This window comes from Hippoglossus stenolepis, chromosome 3 (genome assembly GCF_022539355.2).
Source record: "Hippoglossus stenolepis isolate QCI-W04-F060 chromosome 3, HSTE1.2, whole genome shotgun sequence".
Taxonomy (NCBI): domain Eukaryota; kingdom Metazoa; phylum Chordata; class Actinopteri; order Pleuronectiformes; family Pleuronectidae; genus Hippoglossus; species Hippoglossus stenolepis.
Genome location: NC_061485.1, coordinates 20395461 through 20413731, shown reverse-complemented (window position 1 = coordinate 20413731; position 18271 = coordinate 20395461). Strand labels below are relative to the sequence as shown.

Sequence of the window (18271 nt, the reverse complement as noted above, 5' to 3'; positions counted from 1 at the left end):
CGTCATAAAACCTGAAGGCAATTAAAAGTGGTTATTTTTCACCCGCGTATCTAAATTCTGTAGCAATTAATCTGCCCAATTTGATTACGAACGGCACAAATTAAACAATAAAGACCTGTCTAATGAGGGATTAATTATGGGTAGCAGGAGGGGAGTGGGACCGAGGCAACGGCCATACGTCAGTGTCTCCTGTAGACAGCAGAGGGCCATAAGGAAGACAAAGAGGCTCCTGGTCCATGTGGTCCCGCGCTGATAGGGCCCCCTCATCACAGATCAGTAGATCCACAGCCCATGGAGCCCATAAACGGCTGAGCCATAATTGAAAGTGCCAAAATCAATAGCGTTGACAGGCCTTAATTAAATTAAATATGTCTCCCATAGGGGAGGGGTGGGGTTGTGGAAGGAGGTGGGTACCAGTGCTGCTGCCCCAGTGAGCTCACTGAGGAACTGAGACTGCAGGGGCATCTTTGGTGTGTGTGCATTGACAACACCCTGCGGTGATGATGTTATGCAGAGACACATGCTATGATTAAACAGGCAGTGGCAAATGTTGTAGATGTTCTTTGAAATAATTTCAATCTATGAACGTTTAAATCAACAAGAGCTTTCAACAGTCAGAGCATCGGTTTTCCTGAATTTTAACTCTTATGCCAAACTGCAGGCAACACAATGCAAGTTCAACTTCAGGGGAGTGCTTACTCATTCCATCTGTGTGTATTTGGTCACCTGTTAGGCAGCGCCTTGGTGTGTATTTATCTTTGGTAAACTTATTCAGTCATTCAGACATTAAAGTATGGTTTTGGTTGGGCTCCATTCCCTTCCCAATACATAATACAGAAGCCACCACATAACAGCATATTCCCTACTATCTTATACCACAGCAACTTCTAAAGAAACACTGATATAACTTGAGAAATATTTTGAAATGGCATCAAATAAAGGAGAATTCTTCTTTTAATGGATTATCAAAAATGTTCAATGTTTCCCATTAACAACGTAAGATATGTCAAACCTCATGGCCTCCTTCCTTTCAGGTTTTCTCACAACAAACAAAGGGGATGTACTGTACCTACAGTAGTGACCTGCATGGCTGAATCTGACACAAATCCTCATGCATTCCTGCTGCGGACTGCTGGATGTGGTGATATCTGCCTGGCCCATTACAACCAGAGGATCTCTTGTGTCTTTAGGCTGATCCTGCTGGCCACAAGGAAACACAGAGAGGCAAAGGACATCACCTGTATAAAAAGCCCAACTCCTCATCATTTCAGGCTTTGCCCACATTTAAAGGATTAGGCAGCCAAAGTCAGCAAAGGGTCACTGACAGAGTGTTCCGCTGGGTGGAGGCAGGCGGAGGACAGGGGGTTAGATGGGATGGCGATGGGGGGCTACAAGAGGCTGAACCCCCTCTGGATAAACTTGAGTTGCAGACTGTTGAGACTTGTGAGATTAGGATGGAGCCAAGTCTGCTACAGTGTGATCTGAAGGACAGGGCACGCCGCAGCTTGCTGTCCACAGTGCAACTTCCCAGACAAACCCCTGATTCTGCCCCGCTTTGTTGTTTTGGTTTGCTTTTCTTTGGTCAGATCTAAAGCGAGTGGGAACAGCCCGAAATGATGGGCTTAAGGTTTTTGGGAGGATGGTTTATGTACAAGGAAGTGCAAGACAGAGATTTTGTGGTGATCTTTTAAAAATGGCTGACCCACACACAACCGTGCAAATTCCTTCAGTTGCATTTCAAAACCTATTTGTATCTGATGTCAGTTCCCACAGAAATAATTTTCAACACAAGTGTTATTATATTGCATATCTTGATGAAAATGGGAAATGATTATGTCCCAAGGAAAATAAGATTTGGTGATGTTATCTTCAGAGGAGATAATCAGCTATCGGTTTACAAACTAAAACATGTAATTGTTTAATATTTGGTTCAATATAATGTGATAACATGAATGGCACTGACAAATAAAAGAGCTGATATCTACTTTAATACATGAGGAAGATTGTAATCTTTTTTATCTTGTTTATAGCAACGTTAAACATTCTCACAACGGATTTTATTTATTTAAAGCTCTGAATGGGATTATGCAATAAGTATTAATAATGTAATATGTATTACTGTATAGAATAATGATAAATTGTGATGTAATTATTATTATATAAATATCAGCATAAGATAATTGTGACAATAATAATTCTTGTTATTATAATTATCGATAATAGTAATTTAGGTATTATAATTATATATTATAATTATAACTATAAATAATGTATATGTGCTATATGTGTATAAACTTAATAATATATATAATCATCATTATTAGTGTAAAATACGTTCATAGTAATAATACATAATTATATTAAAACATATTTAGTAGTAGGCCTATAATATTACTATAACTACTACTACTACAATAATAATAATAATAATAATAATAATAATGTTTATTGTTATTATTGTTATTGTAATTATTATTGTTTAGGCTGGAAAAGTAACTGAAGCAATAGCATAAATAATGGTTGCAGCAGCTTCTATCCTAAAAATAAGACTGGACATGTTTTCATTATTCCTGCAATTTGTTTTGAGCGTTGGGGTATATGGCTGATAGCGTTTTGATCATTTACTTGATCATTAAGCATCCTTATAATCCTCATATGCCCGATTATAAATGAGTTGTTGTTGAAACTACTTCTTGTTATGCGCTTATTAAGCATTTCATTTAAGCATCTATTCAGTGTCTAATCAACAGGGACACTCGCTGTTCGAAAAAAAACCAAACGATCGACTTATCTAAATAAATCCCGTTATTTGTCATGAGTGAATCAATCCATTTAGATGCTCTATATCATATTAGCCAGGCCAGTGATTTGCAAATGATTTGAGTATGCTTCCTGTTTAATGGCGTGAAAGACATAAAGACATAATAATTCAATTTCACACCAATACCTCGGGTAATTGAGATGTCTGTGATTTAACGATGGAATGTTGTAAATTTAAAAAGCCGCAGTTTTATCTAAGTTTTACAGCGGAGTGAACGACGAGCACCGACACAGATACCACATGATGAAATGATTTTGATTTTAAAGTCATGCAGAGGTCAGGCTGTGAGTGTGATCCTATCACTGTGTGCGTGTGTGTGTGTGTGTGTGTGTGTGTGTGTGTGTGTGTGTGCGTGTGTGTGCGGTGTGTTCTCAACCGACTGTGTGTAAGCTTATTATTGTATATTATACATAATTATTGTATTATTAATGTAAAAGGTATATTATTTTCTAGCGTTTTTCTAAACATTTCAAATTTCCACCGATTTCTTGTACTTGTTATTTTGTGTTATGTCTTAATAAATAACAATAATAATGATAATAATAATAATGTATGATGTTGTAATATGATGTGTAAATAATGAATTATTTATTAAATGGGCAGTATTAGTTAATTGTTTTATTAATCGAACAAAAACTGATTCTATTAATCATACTTCATTGCAATTAAATCAAATTGCTCTGTCATTTGATGAAGTTAAAAAGAGTCCTGTATACTTTTCATAAATGTTATACCTCCTGCATCTTGATCAATAGGCAGCTACAGTATAGCTCAAAGTCAGGTCAGTGATTTACTAAGAGCAGCTATGATGATGATGATAATGATCCTAACACTGAAAATGAAACCTGGTATTTAATATATTCATTCTTAACGACTTTAGCGAACACAGTTGTTAAATAACCTCGGGACAGCAGGAGGAGTGGGTTTTCATTAGCGCATTAATATGAAACGAACAGTGATGCGGTCACAGGTGCTTCAGGTAAGCTGCAGCTCAGCCAATCAGAGCGCAGAACCGCAACTGGTTCACGGTGCACTGATAAACCTGGAAAATAAAGCAGTTTATAAAAGAGAGAAATTGGAACATGGAAATGATTTCCTTTTCTCGAGGGTCGTGTGTTTTGTATCCGAGGCAGAAGACTGTCTAGGTATCGATATTTCCCAGCAGACAACCATAAAACCACCATGCATCATTTCACCGACTTCGTGGCGATGCCAGGCAAATCCAGTATTTCTTCTTTAGAGACCCTGCCTGCAGGACACACCCCCACCTCTCACCCGCGGCTCTGGCGACAACCGAGCTGGAAACCTCTTCTTCTTCTGCTGCCCCTGGACCGCATGAGGGTTTTTATCATCACCGTGGGACACATTCATCCCGCCTGTCCGCCGCTGGGAGAGCTGAGGCTGATGAATGGAGAACAGAGTTGACTAAAGCGCTGCATCTGATCCACTTAAGAGATCATAATTCCAAAAACATCCGTTTCTTCTTCTTTGTGGTATAATCCCTGAAACTCTACATTTATCTCCGGTGTCTTCACGTGTCGTCTCTCCGAGCTGCTGCAGCGTTTTACCACTGTAGCATTTGACTAACTCGCACTGACTCCCTGAGAGAACACAACTTCAAACTGAAGGTTATCAATAAATGTGTAATAACTCACTGTAATAAATACATGTTAATGTTATATTTTTTATCATCACAATGAGATAAATTATGACAGGTATGAGTAATTTTAAGTGTCATTGCTAAGACAAAATATGCAGAGCTGCACGGTGCAGTCTGATTAAAAATATGAACTATAAAAAATATGTAATAATTAACTTCATATATAATCGAATTTATTGAGTTCAGCCTTTATATTTACACAGGATGCACTGAGAGATTGGATTACATTGCATTGTTGGTGCTATTTTTTTTAATTGGCTATAGCACAAACGTTTATGACCAAAACAGTCTATTTTATATGGTGTTAATGCCAAGATAATTAAATGAGTTAATGAACACAAAGTGTGATTTGGTCTCATCCACCTGTCGGACTGGACCAGTGTTGCAGGCGCTGTGAGGAGTGAAAGGCGTGTAGAGGCTGAAAGGACCGCGAGGCCTTGTTACTCACTGGCAGCGAAGTGATCTCATATCCGCCTGATTGCGCTAATTGCTTTGAAGTATATGGAGACGTGATGTATAAATGCGCAGCCCCGGGTTGGTCCGCTCTTGTCGCTCCGCACATCTCCACTAACTGCATCAGCCTGTGGGACCTCCACGGTCACGTGCAAGCGCAAATTCCGCTTTAGATTAAAAAAGTGTGACCGGGATTAGGATTTGCAGCTTCTCACATGTGCGGGTGTCACAGGAAAAATCACGGACCGGCACCAAGTGCAAATATTTTCTTCTGAAAGTGTCTTTTGACATCCTCGCCGTCTTTACAGTCTAAACTGACAGGGCTCGCATGAAAAGGGGGTTAAGACAACTTTGAGAGGAGGCAACAAAGGGCCTTTGTGTGGAGTCCCTGCCTCCTGACTGCAAATCAAAGGTAGTTTATAAAAGTTCAATAAAGGCCCGATGAGCCTCGCGGTCGTTTTGTATCGCAGCTCGGCCCTCATTTGTTGCCTCGGGATTTCAATAAAACGCGATGGTAATCGTCTTCTCCATGGCATATCAGTCTTCTGTGAGGCCACTGTTTGGGATGCTAATTGCCACCAACATTGTTTCGCAGCACCACTGTCCCTCTGTTCCCCAGACGAATAGACTGGAGACGAGAACAGTGCAGCAGCACATTCAGGTTAAAACAGAAGTTCATTAAATTCACCTCCTGGTCGAGAGAATCCAACAATATTATCGATGTGAGGAGACAATGGTGGAGAGGAGAAAGTATTTTTTTTCTGGGGTGTTACGCGTCGATTCAGATACTGAGCAACTGAGTGTCTGAGCAAGTTAAACTTCAAGATGATCCTTTTTGCACCACGGTCCTCGGCCCATAAAACACTGGAGAGTGCAGTAACAGTAATCACAGCCCTGCAGTGTTTCCAGTCTGATTATGAGTCTCTGGAGGAGCAGGCCTGCACATCCACGCAGAGAGAGAGAAAACACAGCAGGCCGTGCGCTGTGGCCACACTTGACCAAAACAGCGCGCGTTAATGCGTCTCATGTGTGCGTATTTGTGTTTACGCAGGCTCGTTTAACGATCGGTGTAGAGGGGACGGGTTAAGTGTCGGAGCCCCGAGCAGAGAGGCGCTTCAGACGGACGTGGGAGCCCGGAGACTCCCGGTGACTTCAAAGCAGTCGGAGCAATGGCACTCGTTCCAGGTTAGAGGCTTTAAGTGTTTCCAAACACTCTGCAGCTGCATGCGCGCGGGGCCTGCTACCTGCACGCACACGCACACGCACACGCACACACACGCACACGCACACAAACAAACATATAGAGAGGCTGCGTCTGAGGAAATGATACATTGAGACTTAAGCTGTGCGTTAAGAAACCAAGCGGAACCTGGTTATCTGCTTGGCTGACTGCCATTTAAATATGAACGCGTCAACCGGAAGTCACACTGTTTTCCAAGACACATGTTGGAAGGAAGTATTTTACAGGCTTATTTTAGGAAATTATATGAAGCACAACTCATGAAAGCAATCAACATGCTCAGCCTCATGCATTATTTCTTAAATCATGATAAGGCCTACCTTGTCGTGTCATCTATAGATTTGCTCATGTTTACACAACAGTCGAGTCCACAGTGTTAAATCACTGTGTCACCTTGAATATGAATCACATTGTTCCAGTGCAGGAAGCATTTAGGGCTGTTTCGACCAATCAGACCACGCCACCGCAAGTTTAAGCTTTACCAGGGACTGGTTCCACTGGTCCGCGGTACCCCCGTGGTCCTGGGGGTCCGGGAACTTTATTATGATTTCTCTGAACGTCACGGCGCAGAGTCTGGGAGTCAGTGATGTGAAGCCTCACACTCAGCCAGTCCTGCACAGTCACATTACAACAGCACACACCTCCTCACACTGGGATCATGTGGTCTAATGTGTATCTCGGGAAACACTTGCACCGAGGAATCCTTTTCAGCCATGGACTCTCTGAAAGTAACGAGCCGGCGCTGACCTTTTCTTCTGAGGCGCCTACTATTACACCGACCGTGGCGCTCATTTGAATAGATGGAAATGGCGTGCGATCGGCTGAGAAAAAGCTAATTTTTCAGGCTGAATGGCTCAGTGTCCCTGGGCTAGGGCGGGTACGGAGGAGGAGGCGGCGCTGCGCTCTCGGTGCGGGTTGAACTTTTTCAATAGTCTCCCTAAGAGTGGAGCGCTTTGATCCGGCCGCTGCTGGCGCCTAAAAACAACATAACTTGTCTGGCCATTAGAGTGACTGACAAATCTTGACAGATTGTTTATGCCTGACAATTAGCGACGCCTGAGAACTGACGACACCGCAAAAAAAAAAAAAAGAGGCAACCTGGTTTCATGTCAAGATTCCTGAGGCATACTTTAAGTCTAAAACGTATACTGCAAAATTTGAACTGCATTATTTGATATGGAATCCAACTTTAAGAGCGCATCCATTGAGATAAAAACATGTTCTAATAGATGTAGTGATATTTAATATAAGTGACAATAAGAGGAGCGTAATGCGCGGAATGATAAGGCACAGAAGGTAGAGCCAGGTAAATCAATGACAGGCCCTGGGTTAAACCCCTCCCTGACTCCACGCTGTCTCCGCCCCCTCGCCCCCAGACTCCACATAATTTTGACATTAATGGATGTAGTCAAAGAGGGACAAAATCCCAATGACCCCCCCCCGCTTCCAAAGCCTGATAATTACCCCTAAATGACTCCGAAGGCCTGTGTGTTTCAATCTGATTAAAGCCCTAAAGCCGTCAATAAACAACGCGCAGCGAGAGGTTCAGCACATAAAGAGGACCAGTAAACTGTTGTGCAATATCCCAAGATTCACTGCTGCGGTGTAAGGACCAGAGTTATCAGGTGGGTCCAACACAAAACAGCTTGTGGGACAGAACATTTCTCAGAGATTGTGTAATCATAAAGTGGGTAATAATAGAAATAATGGACATGGCTTTAGCCTTATAGGGTTAAAGGCTGATCTTTTAAAGATCGTAAAAAAGATGATCATTGGAGGATTTAGTCTTGGAATTAGCTGTGTTTAAAGTTGGTTGTGTTTGATGTAACTATTGTTAACTTTCCCACTGTGATTTCTTTTCCTTTTTTTAAATTTTTTTTTAGTGTCTCTCAGGGGCCAGCCCATCTCAGCCCTGATTGGCTGCCTCTCCATCCACGCCTGCCTTATTATAGCCCTGCGCTCCAATTTGGTCACATAAACATGAGGATACCGTCACCTTAGGGCGCACCGCATGCAGCCACTTTTTTGAAACTCCTTGCGCGATACCCACTAAAGTAAACCGGTCGCTTTCCCACCAGTGCCAGTCGGACCTGTATGGCCCCATCGATCGCCATGTCAGCTCTGACCGCTGCTTTGAAAACCGAAGACCTTCCTCCCCGCTCGGCTATCCTCAGCAGAGGCGAGATGCAGACCAGCCTGAGTCCCGCAGAGGAGCCCAGGAAGCCCAAAGTGGCGATTCTGCCCTTCAGCGTCGAGGCACTGATGGCTGACAGGAAGCCCAGCAGAGAGGTGCCATCCTCGGACGCCCTGTCCGTGGCCGGGACGTCCCAAGTGCTAGGGAAGAGCGCACGGATGGGATCCTTCGGGAGTCTGGATACTGCACTTCCTGCTTTGCCCATGAGCTCTTCGTTTTCAATGGGAGAGATCATGAACATGCAAGAAGACGTGCTGATTAAACCCGAGAGCCCGGACAGTAACGAGAGGTCTTCATGGATACAGAGCCCTCGTTTTTCCCCGACACCTCCACGTAAGTTATATGATGTTAACGCTGTGAATAGATTCGAAAAAATAGGTAATATCGTTGTTTAATACAATTACAATATGTGTCAATGCATGTTCTTTTTGTTAAATAAATCAGGACTTGTGAGGAGAAGTATATCTATTTAGAGTTATTGAGTGTGAAATGTGAGAAATGTGTACCCGAATGTATTTGTCTTGTGGATGGGGCATTGCGCGCAGTAATCCAGGGGTTTAAATGAAAGCGTTTTGTTTTTTTGCAGGAAGGCTGAGTCCTCCCGCTTGCCCTCTGCGAAAACACAAGACGAACAGAAAGCCCCGGACCCCCTTCACCACGTCCCAGCTGCTGGCCCTGGAGAGGAAGTTCCGACAGAAGCAGTACCTTTCCATCGCCGAGCGCGCAGAGTTCTCCAGTTCCCTCAACCTGACGGAGACCCAGGTCAAAATCTGGTTTCAGAACAGGAGAGCCAAAGCCAAGCGGCTGCAGGAGGCAGAACTTGAAAAACTGAAAATGGCAGCTAAGCCTATGCTGCCGCCAGCTTTCGGGATTTCCTTTCCTCTCGGTGCGCACGTCCCCGGGTCCTACGCAGGTTCGCACCCGTTCCAGAGGCACTCGCTGCCGGTTTCCCCCATGGGACTGTACGCCGCGCACGTCGGATACAGTATGTACCACCTGGCTTGACAGGGACGCAGGACGAGGGGTAGAGACTACTTTGTGACAACCCCAAAGCAGTTGGACAGGTGAGGTGACACTAGTAAATACAGAGGCATCCTGGAGGTGAGCTCAGTGTCACATCTGGTCTGGGGGCCAGGAACTTCTAATAAACCCCTCTTCTGAGGACCTTGAAGTCTATCCACTTCTCGTGACCTCGCCAGTAAGTTCACACACTGCAAAAAGAATCCAGCTTTACTAGTCATTTAATCTTAACCTTTAAATCAGTTCTGTCAGTGGAATTTGAAATAATAGTCGCAACCATGAACGCAATGAAAGAAGAAATCTTAGAAATAAGACGGCTGTGAGAATAAATGACTTTAAAGTGGGTGTTTTTGCGGTGCAGAAGTGGAAAACAGCTCAGCACCTGTAGGCCTATGGCTGATCACTGATGGACAGTTAAGTACGGACAGCAGGCTGTGCGCCACAGACAGAGATAGCCCACTCTTTGCCTTTTATTGCTGCTTACAGCACGTAGAGAGGCTATTTCTCAAGCCTCAATGAGTGACAGACTATTACGCAGCTGGACATTTTGCACCAACTAACCAATGTTGGGTTTCATTGCAATTGTGGGCTGCTGTCACACTGCAAAAAAAAAAAACACTTTCAATTTTTTGCATTCATATCAATGCGTAACGTGGGTTACTGAATCCAGTGTCAATGAATGCTCTTTGAGAATTTGGAGAACCACAGCATTTGTTTTTCTTTTTTTATAACAGCACTGTCTGTTGTCGGATGATTCCCTTCGGAAGGGATATGTGTACTGTAAAATAATGTATATTTGAAGAATATCCTCATTTATATTATGAATATATTTGTGACATAACTTAATAAATTGTTTATTCTTTTTTCATGAAGAACTTGTTCGTTTTGACTGACGTTTGCACGGTGCCTGTTGCACCAAAATGTGACTATTTAATGGTCAAAATGTAACTTTAACCATGATTGGAAAATATAGGGAAATAATTGGTATTTAACAAATCATTGTCCATTTTACGATGATATTTGTGGCTTTTGTGATGAAAAGAAACAAGATTATTTGAGAAAAAGCAGAAGTAAAAATTATCATGTCTGTTTAAGCAGGTAAAAAAAAGGAAATATTAATATTACTGCAGCTTGAGTAGAGCATAATTTATATATTATTATTTTTTATTTATATTTATCTCAATGAGATCTAAACGCTTCATACATCATAACAACATTGAGTCTGTAGAGTCCAGCATTTACATGCAGACCTCTCACTTTCTGTGCGCACGCAAAGATGCACGCAGCTCGCAGAGCATGGTGCCCTGTGAATTTAAACTTGTGACATGTTATTTTGGTGGAATGTATTGCTACAGCTGTTGCCTATTGCTTTGAACCAAAAAAAAAAAAACTAACCTAGATTTTGTTGGCGCCAGAAGAGTTTGGAGGGGGTGGGAGGGGTGACAGCCAGTTGTGCTGACTTCAAAACACACCGATAAATACTGGAGATTGCTTCTCCAGGGTTTAAATAGCTTGTAAACAATCCACCAGAGTGTCATTACGGGGCGTTTAGTGTGTAAAATGAGCCAGGTGACACCCCATCACGGAGAGGACAGGGTGCTCGGGACCCGTGCGCCCATCCGCACACAAACATGCTCCGCGACTGGGGCGCGTAAAGAAAATATTTGAATCTCCTGAGTGATGACCTTATAGACAAATGACAAAACAGGGATCAGATAGGCTGTGGGGAAAATTACAGGCCATTCTGCAGCACGTTTAAAGGCTTTCTCCTGACTGCACTGCCATTCAGGCAGGGGTTAAATTGGAGTAAAATAATTGCTGTAATGAGCAAAGGCAATCTGCCGCAGACTGAGGCCGGCTCCAGAGAGGCTGTAGCTCCAGGCAAGGCGGAACTTTTATCATTCCTAAAATGTCAACGGGGGACTGGGACGGGCAACAGTGCTCCTCTCTGCGCGGAGACTTCCTCCTGCTCTGTCCCAAACCAGGGCCTGCATCTCCTGCTTTATCTCCACACAGAGTTTTTAACAACCATTTTATAATTTTAAAATCGCCTAGTCAATTAATGACATGCATTTAAATCCAGACTGCTTTCTTGAAGGCTTTACTTCAATCCACGCTGAATCTTCCTCCACTAAAAGCCTTTTTTATTTATTTACTTAGTGTTTTTAGTGTCCTCGGCTGCATTTTCTCCATGAGCCATGAATTAATACATGATCCCTGACAATAAGGTGAAATCACACGGATGAGAGCTCCATCTGAAAAGAGAAGAAACTTGACACAAAAGAGCCAAAGGGGGATCCGTCCATTCTCTTTAACCTCTCCTCATTGTTCGGCACCCTCCTCTCCCCCTCGCTCTCTGTCTGGCCAGGAGTCACACAGAAAACAAAACTCACTTGTTTATATCATCTGAAAGATCACAGGAGGCTGTTTGACTCTGCAGTCAGACCCTCTTGATCTCCAGCACACGAAGCGGGTCAGGCTGTGAGGAGTCAGCTCAGATAAATGATCTTTGAGGAGGACGATCACTGGATGTTCCAGAGACTTTCAGATGATGCGTTATCTGGGCTTTTTTTTATAACCTGAATTAATATTAAAGTTAATGAACAAAGTTCGTCTAAAAAACAAACTAAAGGTTCATCTGGTTTTATTCCTAAATATCCAAATGTGTCCAGAAGATACGTGATGTTAGAAAAGCGTAAAACTCAAGATAAAAGCTGGTGTGTGTGTGTGTGTGTGTGTGTGTGTGTGTGTGTGTGTGTGTTGTGTGTGTGTGTGTGAGAGAGAGAGATCGGAATGGACTCATAAAAATGTTTAAAAAAATAAAATAAACTCGCTTAACATCTTCAATCAGAAGTAAATGACAAACAGGCCTATGGATCTAATAGATGCATCTCGTTTAAAACAGGTTAAAGCAGGTTCCTTCCTTTACGACGATCTTTACATCAAATAATTTCCTTTTCTTTTTTCCAACACATAAATACATTTGTAAAGCTCCACGATACCTGATCATTAATGAAGATTCAATCATTGCTATTAGAAATAAATTGACGATTTGGGATCATGATCATGAACTCTGTAATAAACAAAATAAATGATGGGGCATTTTTATTGGACTTTAACTGTAATAAATTACAGCCCATATAAATATGTTGGTCTGACCGATGCAAGTCGCAAAGTCTAATCCCGCGCTGTGATTTTATTAAGTAAGTATCAGACAAAGTGTTGACAGGCTAAATCCAGTCCCTGTAGTAATTGAACCGTGCAGCAAAGTCTAATTGAACCTATACTAAATAAAACCCTAAACACATTATGACTATATGAGATGTGGGGGGAACTGACCATATACACGACTCTTAGGCCAAAATCCACATCTGTGAAAGTGACCCTCTGTGTTTCCTTCCAAACCCCACACCACCACCTCCTGTTCAGAGGGGGAGTAACATAAGAGCTGATGTCGGAATAAAAAGGTGGAACTCAACACTACTGCCAATCAAAGTCACAACACTGGAGCAATACTGAGATTCGTGTGCTGTAAATACAATTAATCATGCAGCATGAAAGTTATAAATCAGTGTTCACTCTGAGCACTGATACACATCATCACCAATTTCTTGTGGCCGCCTTCAACAAAAAAAATGGCAATAAAGAGCAGCCTCCTGCAGACAACCAGATGTGCTCATATGCAGGGAATTTACTGAAATGTTACAACAACGACATGAAATGTAATAAGCTCAACATGACGTTTGAGACCATCATACAGTAAAAGTCAATATTAATGAAATTGAGTTGGACATCTTAGTTCCAGGCAGCTACAAGCATATATACATACATATATATAGGCCAAATACAGATATAAACACGTTCATTTTCTTTCTAATAATTTTAGTATTTATGTATATATTTTAATATCATTTTATTTTACATTTATTAGCTAATTTAAATACTATTTTTAGCTTAAAAGTCCTTTTGTTCACCAGAATGCAATTCAGATTTTTTTTTGATTGACCTGAATTGAGACTGGCCACTCACACTATGAGGTTAAAGTTATTGACACCAGAGTCATCGCCTATTGCCATTAGAAGACCTGAGGTGACCCTCTGTTGAATAATAACTGCAACATGTAAATCCATGGAACAATTGTGTGTTTATTAGGTACATTCAGTGTTGACAGGGGGGGGCAGCTTCAGTCTAAAATGTGAGAGGTTTGAATCTCACTGTGGGTTGAACTCTACAACACATGCCTCCATCCACAGCCAGAAGTGTGGAGTGTGTGCCAGTCGTCTATTGAAAATTAAGTGGGAAACGTTTTCTTACGTGGACTAATGAGGCAACGTTTCTTTTAAGATGCAATAAAAGCACTAAATGTGATGGGAAATTGCCTGAAAACCCCATAAACAAAAAACTGAATCGCAAACTCCATCACCGAAACTTTATTGGAAATAGGTTTCTGATCTGTCCTTTACAAGGTAATTTAGTTCAACAAAGCAGAGAATGATTACTGTCACCCCTGGGCTAAATTGTTGTGTTTTATTGTGCGGCATTTAGCATTTTTGGTGCAGTGTCACAGATCATAAAGTTGCTAAACTACGTGGCTGCCTGCGGCTCCCATGTTCTGCTCTCGTTTTGCCTTAATAATGATAATAAGGTGGATTCTGTGAGGGGCTCAGACCTGATGGTTCAGGAGTGCAACTACTCCATTCTTGGCACAAAAAGAAAAATGGTCTTGTTGCAACATGGGACAAACAGAAGGAAAACCTCAGGCTGTAAAATGATTAGTATATGTTGTTAGATTAAAAACGCCTCCTGCATACGAGTGATGGGGCTGAATAAGGGTGAGTGTTTCCCAAATGTCAGCTGAATATTACATTCCTGGGAATTGGATAATTACGCCAATACAATATTATGACATTAGATATTTTTATTAAAATGTTACATTATCATAAGTTAGAAAATTGTGAGTTCATCCTCTCATACTGAATCATTACTCTGTCAAAGAAACCTAACAAATAGGGACATTTTCAACAGTGTAGGTTGCAGATTTAACTCAAGATAGATTAGACTAAGGTAGAGCTCAGGCCTAAATTCCTTTTATCAAATAAAAAGTATAAATGAAAACGTTTTAAAATGTATTATATGACACTACTGTGGTGGCATGTTTGAATGAAGCCCAATTGAACCCTGAGAACTCTAGGCTGTGATGTTTTAAGGTGGGGGAGATACCCAGCTGTGGTTGAGTCAGTTCTGACGAAGAGAACAGTTCTGTCAGGGGCATAGAATGATGGAAAACTATCCTCATCTGATGTGGCAGTCTGAAAGTATGACAACCAGCGCCACCTTGTGGCATATAGAGGCACCTTCATGCTCCTGAAGATGAACATACAAAGTAGGTCTCAGTGAAGTGATGGCCACTGCGTGGAGACTCTGCTTGTTCAGCAGCCTTCAGAGGTGACACTGCTGTTGTGATATGCTGCACACTGGTGCTTCAACAACCCTGGAGATGACTGCAAACACTTCAGTGGAACTCAGCACTACTGCCAACAGCAGCTCCGTCTGAACACTCCTGCACAGGTGGTCAACAACATTCACAATGGCCTCGCTCTGTTCAAACAGCCCATAGTAATGTAACAGTGAGCCAGTTTTCACAGAACCAGGACCCCGAGAGTGAAACAGCTAAATGGAATCCAGCCATGATATAGCACACTTGTGTGTTTCTTACGGTGATACGTTGAAGTGCTCTCAGAAAGTCAATCCAGAAGCAAAAGTCTCCGACACATTGTAAAATTCCCACGATTGTGTCTGTCATTAAACATATTGTTGTATGACGGACACATTGTAAAATTCCCACGATTGTGTCTGTCATTAAACATATTGTTGTATGACAGACACATTGTAAGATTCCCACGATTTTGTCTGTCATTAAACATATTGTTGTTTGGCAGCTTGGGAAGTCTTTCAATGAACAGAGAGAGTTGTCAAACAAGTCCCTTCCATTCAGGTGTTCACATGGCACGGGTGTGAATGTAAACCAGGGACTTACCTTCTTGTCAAGTGAATCATATTCAAATTCTTGGTCATGGTCTCATATGAACAGATTAAAATATGGATTAAATTAAATCCAGGCCGTAACCCAAAAGTATGAGCAAACTGTGGTACGTGTCAGATAAAAAGTCTCAATATGAAATGAGCGAATCATTTATCAAATGGCAAAAAGCAGAGTGAAAAAACAGAGAAATCAAAGTTTTAAGGAATACGGCCCCAAATCCCAGATGCACATTTATATCCATCACAGCAGAACCACTTCTCTGTGATGCCAGTTACATAGTATTTCCAATAGAGGGCAGCAGAGGCCATGAATAAAACCACGAGGGCAGAGCACCAATATTAACTGTTCAATAATCACAAAGCGATGTTTCCTCGGTGGGAGGGTTGAGTAATATTTCAAATTATTTTTGTCAGCCGAGTGGAAATGAATGGGAAACCATAATTTATGAAAAGCCGCATCGTTCACTCACAGCTCATCAATCACATATTCCAGACATAACCACTAGTTTCTTTGAGTTTGTAGAGAGAAAATACAAATCTACTTTGATTTAAACCATTGTTAGAGTTTTATTTAAGTCTGAACTGCGACTGAAAGAGAATCAGTGTTCATACGGGCAGAAACTCAACAGCTAAATAAGAAACAGGCACAAACAGGTACATAAACATACGTTTTATTATATAATATGAGACCTACTGTGTAGAGATTGTCATTATAAAGAACTGGTATACGTGTCTAGTACAGTTAGGGTTCTATTTCTTCATCTACATTGTGCCTAAGGCTATAAAAATATAAATTTTTGTTGAGCTTCACTCCAAGAAGCAGCAGCATTGTCACAACTTCTCTGGATCTAAACAACAAGAAAACATTGAGAATTCTGAGGGAACACACTGTTCAACCTAGGCAACACATATAGGAACATCTAATTCTTGCATTTTCAGCCACCATGTTCAACCTCGTAAAGTGTTTACAACACACTGCATAGTGCTCCTTTAAGACACGTCAGACCAAGGGTTATGGCAACACAACATATTTATCTTAATGACATACGGAGCTTTGATCAGCCTTGGTAAGTAAGCAGCGGTTAAAGCCCGGCTCAGAAGCATCTCTTATTGGTTTATTATTTTAAGGTTTTCATCGGCATGGTTGGCATTCAGCAAATTTCCTGTGGAAAGTTCTGCACTCCTTGCTGGAATGTAACCACACATGTCCTCTAACATGAGTGTGCAGCTGTAGCACGGAGCCAACTGGGTAGGGCATGAAACAGCACTATGTGTCCTGCCGAAACCATATGATGCGTCTCGTACATGTGTTTGTACGTTCATTCTGCGTATTGTTGATATGTGTTTTTATGTATGTTATAGACCAGTGTGTTGTCGTCTTTCATGTGTTGCTCATCTCTCCTCTTGCAGGAGCTGAAGCCGGTCCTCTGCATAGTAAGGGCTAGTGTGACCGGTATCAATAGCCTCACAGTCATCTGTGAAAAACACCAGGTCCTGCCAATGAAAAACAGAGATATGTGGTCAAGCCACTCAGGCTCGAAAACAAGCCATGTTGAGAACAAAAGCACTGCACACTCTTAAGATCTTCTCACCCGATAACACATCCTGGTGATGATGGTGTACAGGCTCTGGATTTTACGTTTCAGCAGCACCATTCTGGGACGCTCTCTGCAGTACTGGTTGGGGTGGTTCAGCACCACATAGAGAAAGTCACGAAGCTTGGTGGTGATGCACGCGTTCTGCAAGGATAAAGCAATAGTTATATAATGAACAACATGCAGCATCATCTCTGTGCCACTTACAGTAATTATACTTCTTGTGAATTATTAGTTGTACAGATTACACTCAAAGATCAAGTAGTCAAGCAAAATAATAAGCAAAAATAAGTTTTTATGTCTCATACATTCTCATTTTACAAACCCTCATCAAACAAGTCATGGATCATCTTCAGATAAGATGATTTAATCACACAACACAAAAACAAAACAAAAACACAACAATGCATTGGTTTGGATTGTCTAATATTGAATAAGCTTTGTGAAAGCAACAATGATCAAATTTAGCCTTAAATATCAAACAGGACTTCTGGTAGTGGACATTAGGGGTTCTCCCACAACTCCCAGTCACTGGAAATCCCCTCATTCCACAACACTGCTCCTAAGGAAAGGTTGTGGTTTTAAACTCTTCTTTATGAGCAGAGAATGTCCAACACTTAATAAACAGTAAATCTTTAACAAATCTGAGGTAGATCATCAAAACCAATTATCACGTGCACGATGTATTAACAACACATCTCTATATTATTGAACTTTTCTTGTATTGCTGTTGATGAAAGTAAAATTGCGCTAAATACTACGTGTCCCCACATCACAAGCATTGCTTTAAACTCACATGCACATCCAGGAAGATCGTGGGGAGGACCTCAGCGCACGTTTTCTGCGAACCCAAAACAGTATCGTGAGAACACACATCGAGTGGAGCTTCCACAGCCTGGTCTGCAAACTGCCACAGTCCCCACTCACCGTGCGGTGGTACGTGTGGATCTTATCCAGCAGAGCCATGACTTCTTTGCTCAGGCCGAGCGCCCTGGAGTAGCAGGTCGGAGGAGCGCACTCCGACAGGCGGAGCAGGCAGAGGAGCCACAGCAGAGCGGCCGGTCCCAGCCTCATGTCGGCTTATCTCAGTGAGCGGCTCGGTGTCTGCTTCCAGCTGCGTGTGCAGCCAACACTGATCCAAACGGTACGGAGGGGACCCGCCGCACTTTTATGGATGGAGGGGCAGAAAAAAAAAAAACCCGCTGGATGATCACGTGGAAGTGCCGCAACACTGGGGGACATTTGG

General features: G+C 42.0%; 2 protein-coding genes across 2 annotated transcripts; one reads left to right on the top strand and one right to left on the bottom strand.

Annotated features, from left to right (window-relative positions):
• Window positions 1–8164: 8164 nt before the first annotated feature.
• Window positions 8165–10260, top strand: msx1a (muscle segment homeobox 1a). The gene is made up of 2 exons (XM_035152289.2): window positions 8165–8701; window positions 8955–10260. The coding sequence occupies exons 1-2, from the start codon at window positions 8269–8271 to the stop codon at window positions 9371–9373; spliced, it is 852 nt and encodes a 283-aa protein (XP_035008180.1). The 5' UTR covers window positions 8165–8268; the 3' UTR covers window positions 9374–10260.
• A 5825-nt stretch (window positions 10261–16085) lies between these two features.
• LOC118105514 (cytokine-like protein 1) lies at window positions 16086–18211 on the bottom strand. Its single transcript, XM_035153378.2, has 4 exons — window positions 17953–18211; window positions 17822–17866; window positions 17023–17169; window positions 16086–16924 (listed from the first exon to the last, which is right to left on the bottom strand). The coding sequence occupies exons 1-4, from the start codon at window positions 18097–18099 to the stop codon at window positions 16823–16825; spliced, it is 441 nt and encodes a 146-aa protein (XP_035009269.1). The 5' UTR covers window positions 18100–18211; the 3' UTR covers window positions 16086–16822.
• Between the last annotated feature and the right edge of the window lie 60 nt (window positions 18212–18271).

What these genes read in the sequence shown, in the direction of transcription:
- LOC118105514 (XM_035153378.2), bottom strand. Translation starts at nt 18,099, where the DNA reads ATGAGGCTGGGACCGGCCGCTCTGCTGTGGCTCCTCTGCCTGCTCCGC. An exon ending in TCCACACGTACCACCGCACG is followed by an intron (nt 17,867 to 17,952) that starts GTGAGTGGGGAC and finishes TTGGGTTCGCAG; the next exon opens with AAAACGTGCGCTGAGGTCCT. An exon ending in TCACCAGGATGTGTTATCGG is followed by an intron (nt 16,925 to 17,022) that starts GTGAGAAGATCT and finishes TTTCATTGGCAG; the next exon opens with GACCTGGTGTTTTTCACAGA.
- msx1a (XM_035152289.2), top strand. Translation starts at nt 8,269, where the DNA reads ATGGCCCCATCGATCGCCATGTCAGCTCTGACCGCTGCTTTGAAAACC. An exon ending in TTTTTCCCCGACACCTCCAC is followed by an intron (nt 8,702 to 8,954) that starts GTAAGTTATATG and finishes GTTTTTTTGCAG; the next exon opens with GAAGGCTGAGTCCTCCCGCT.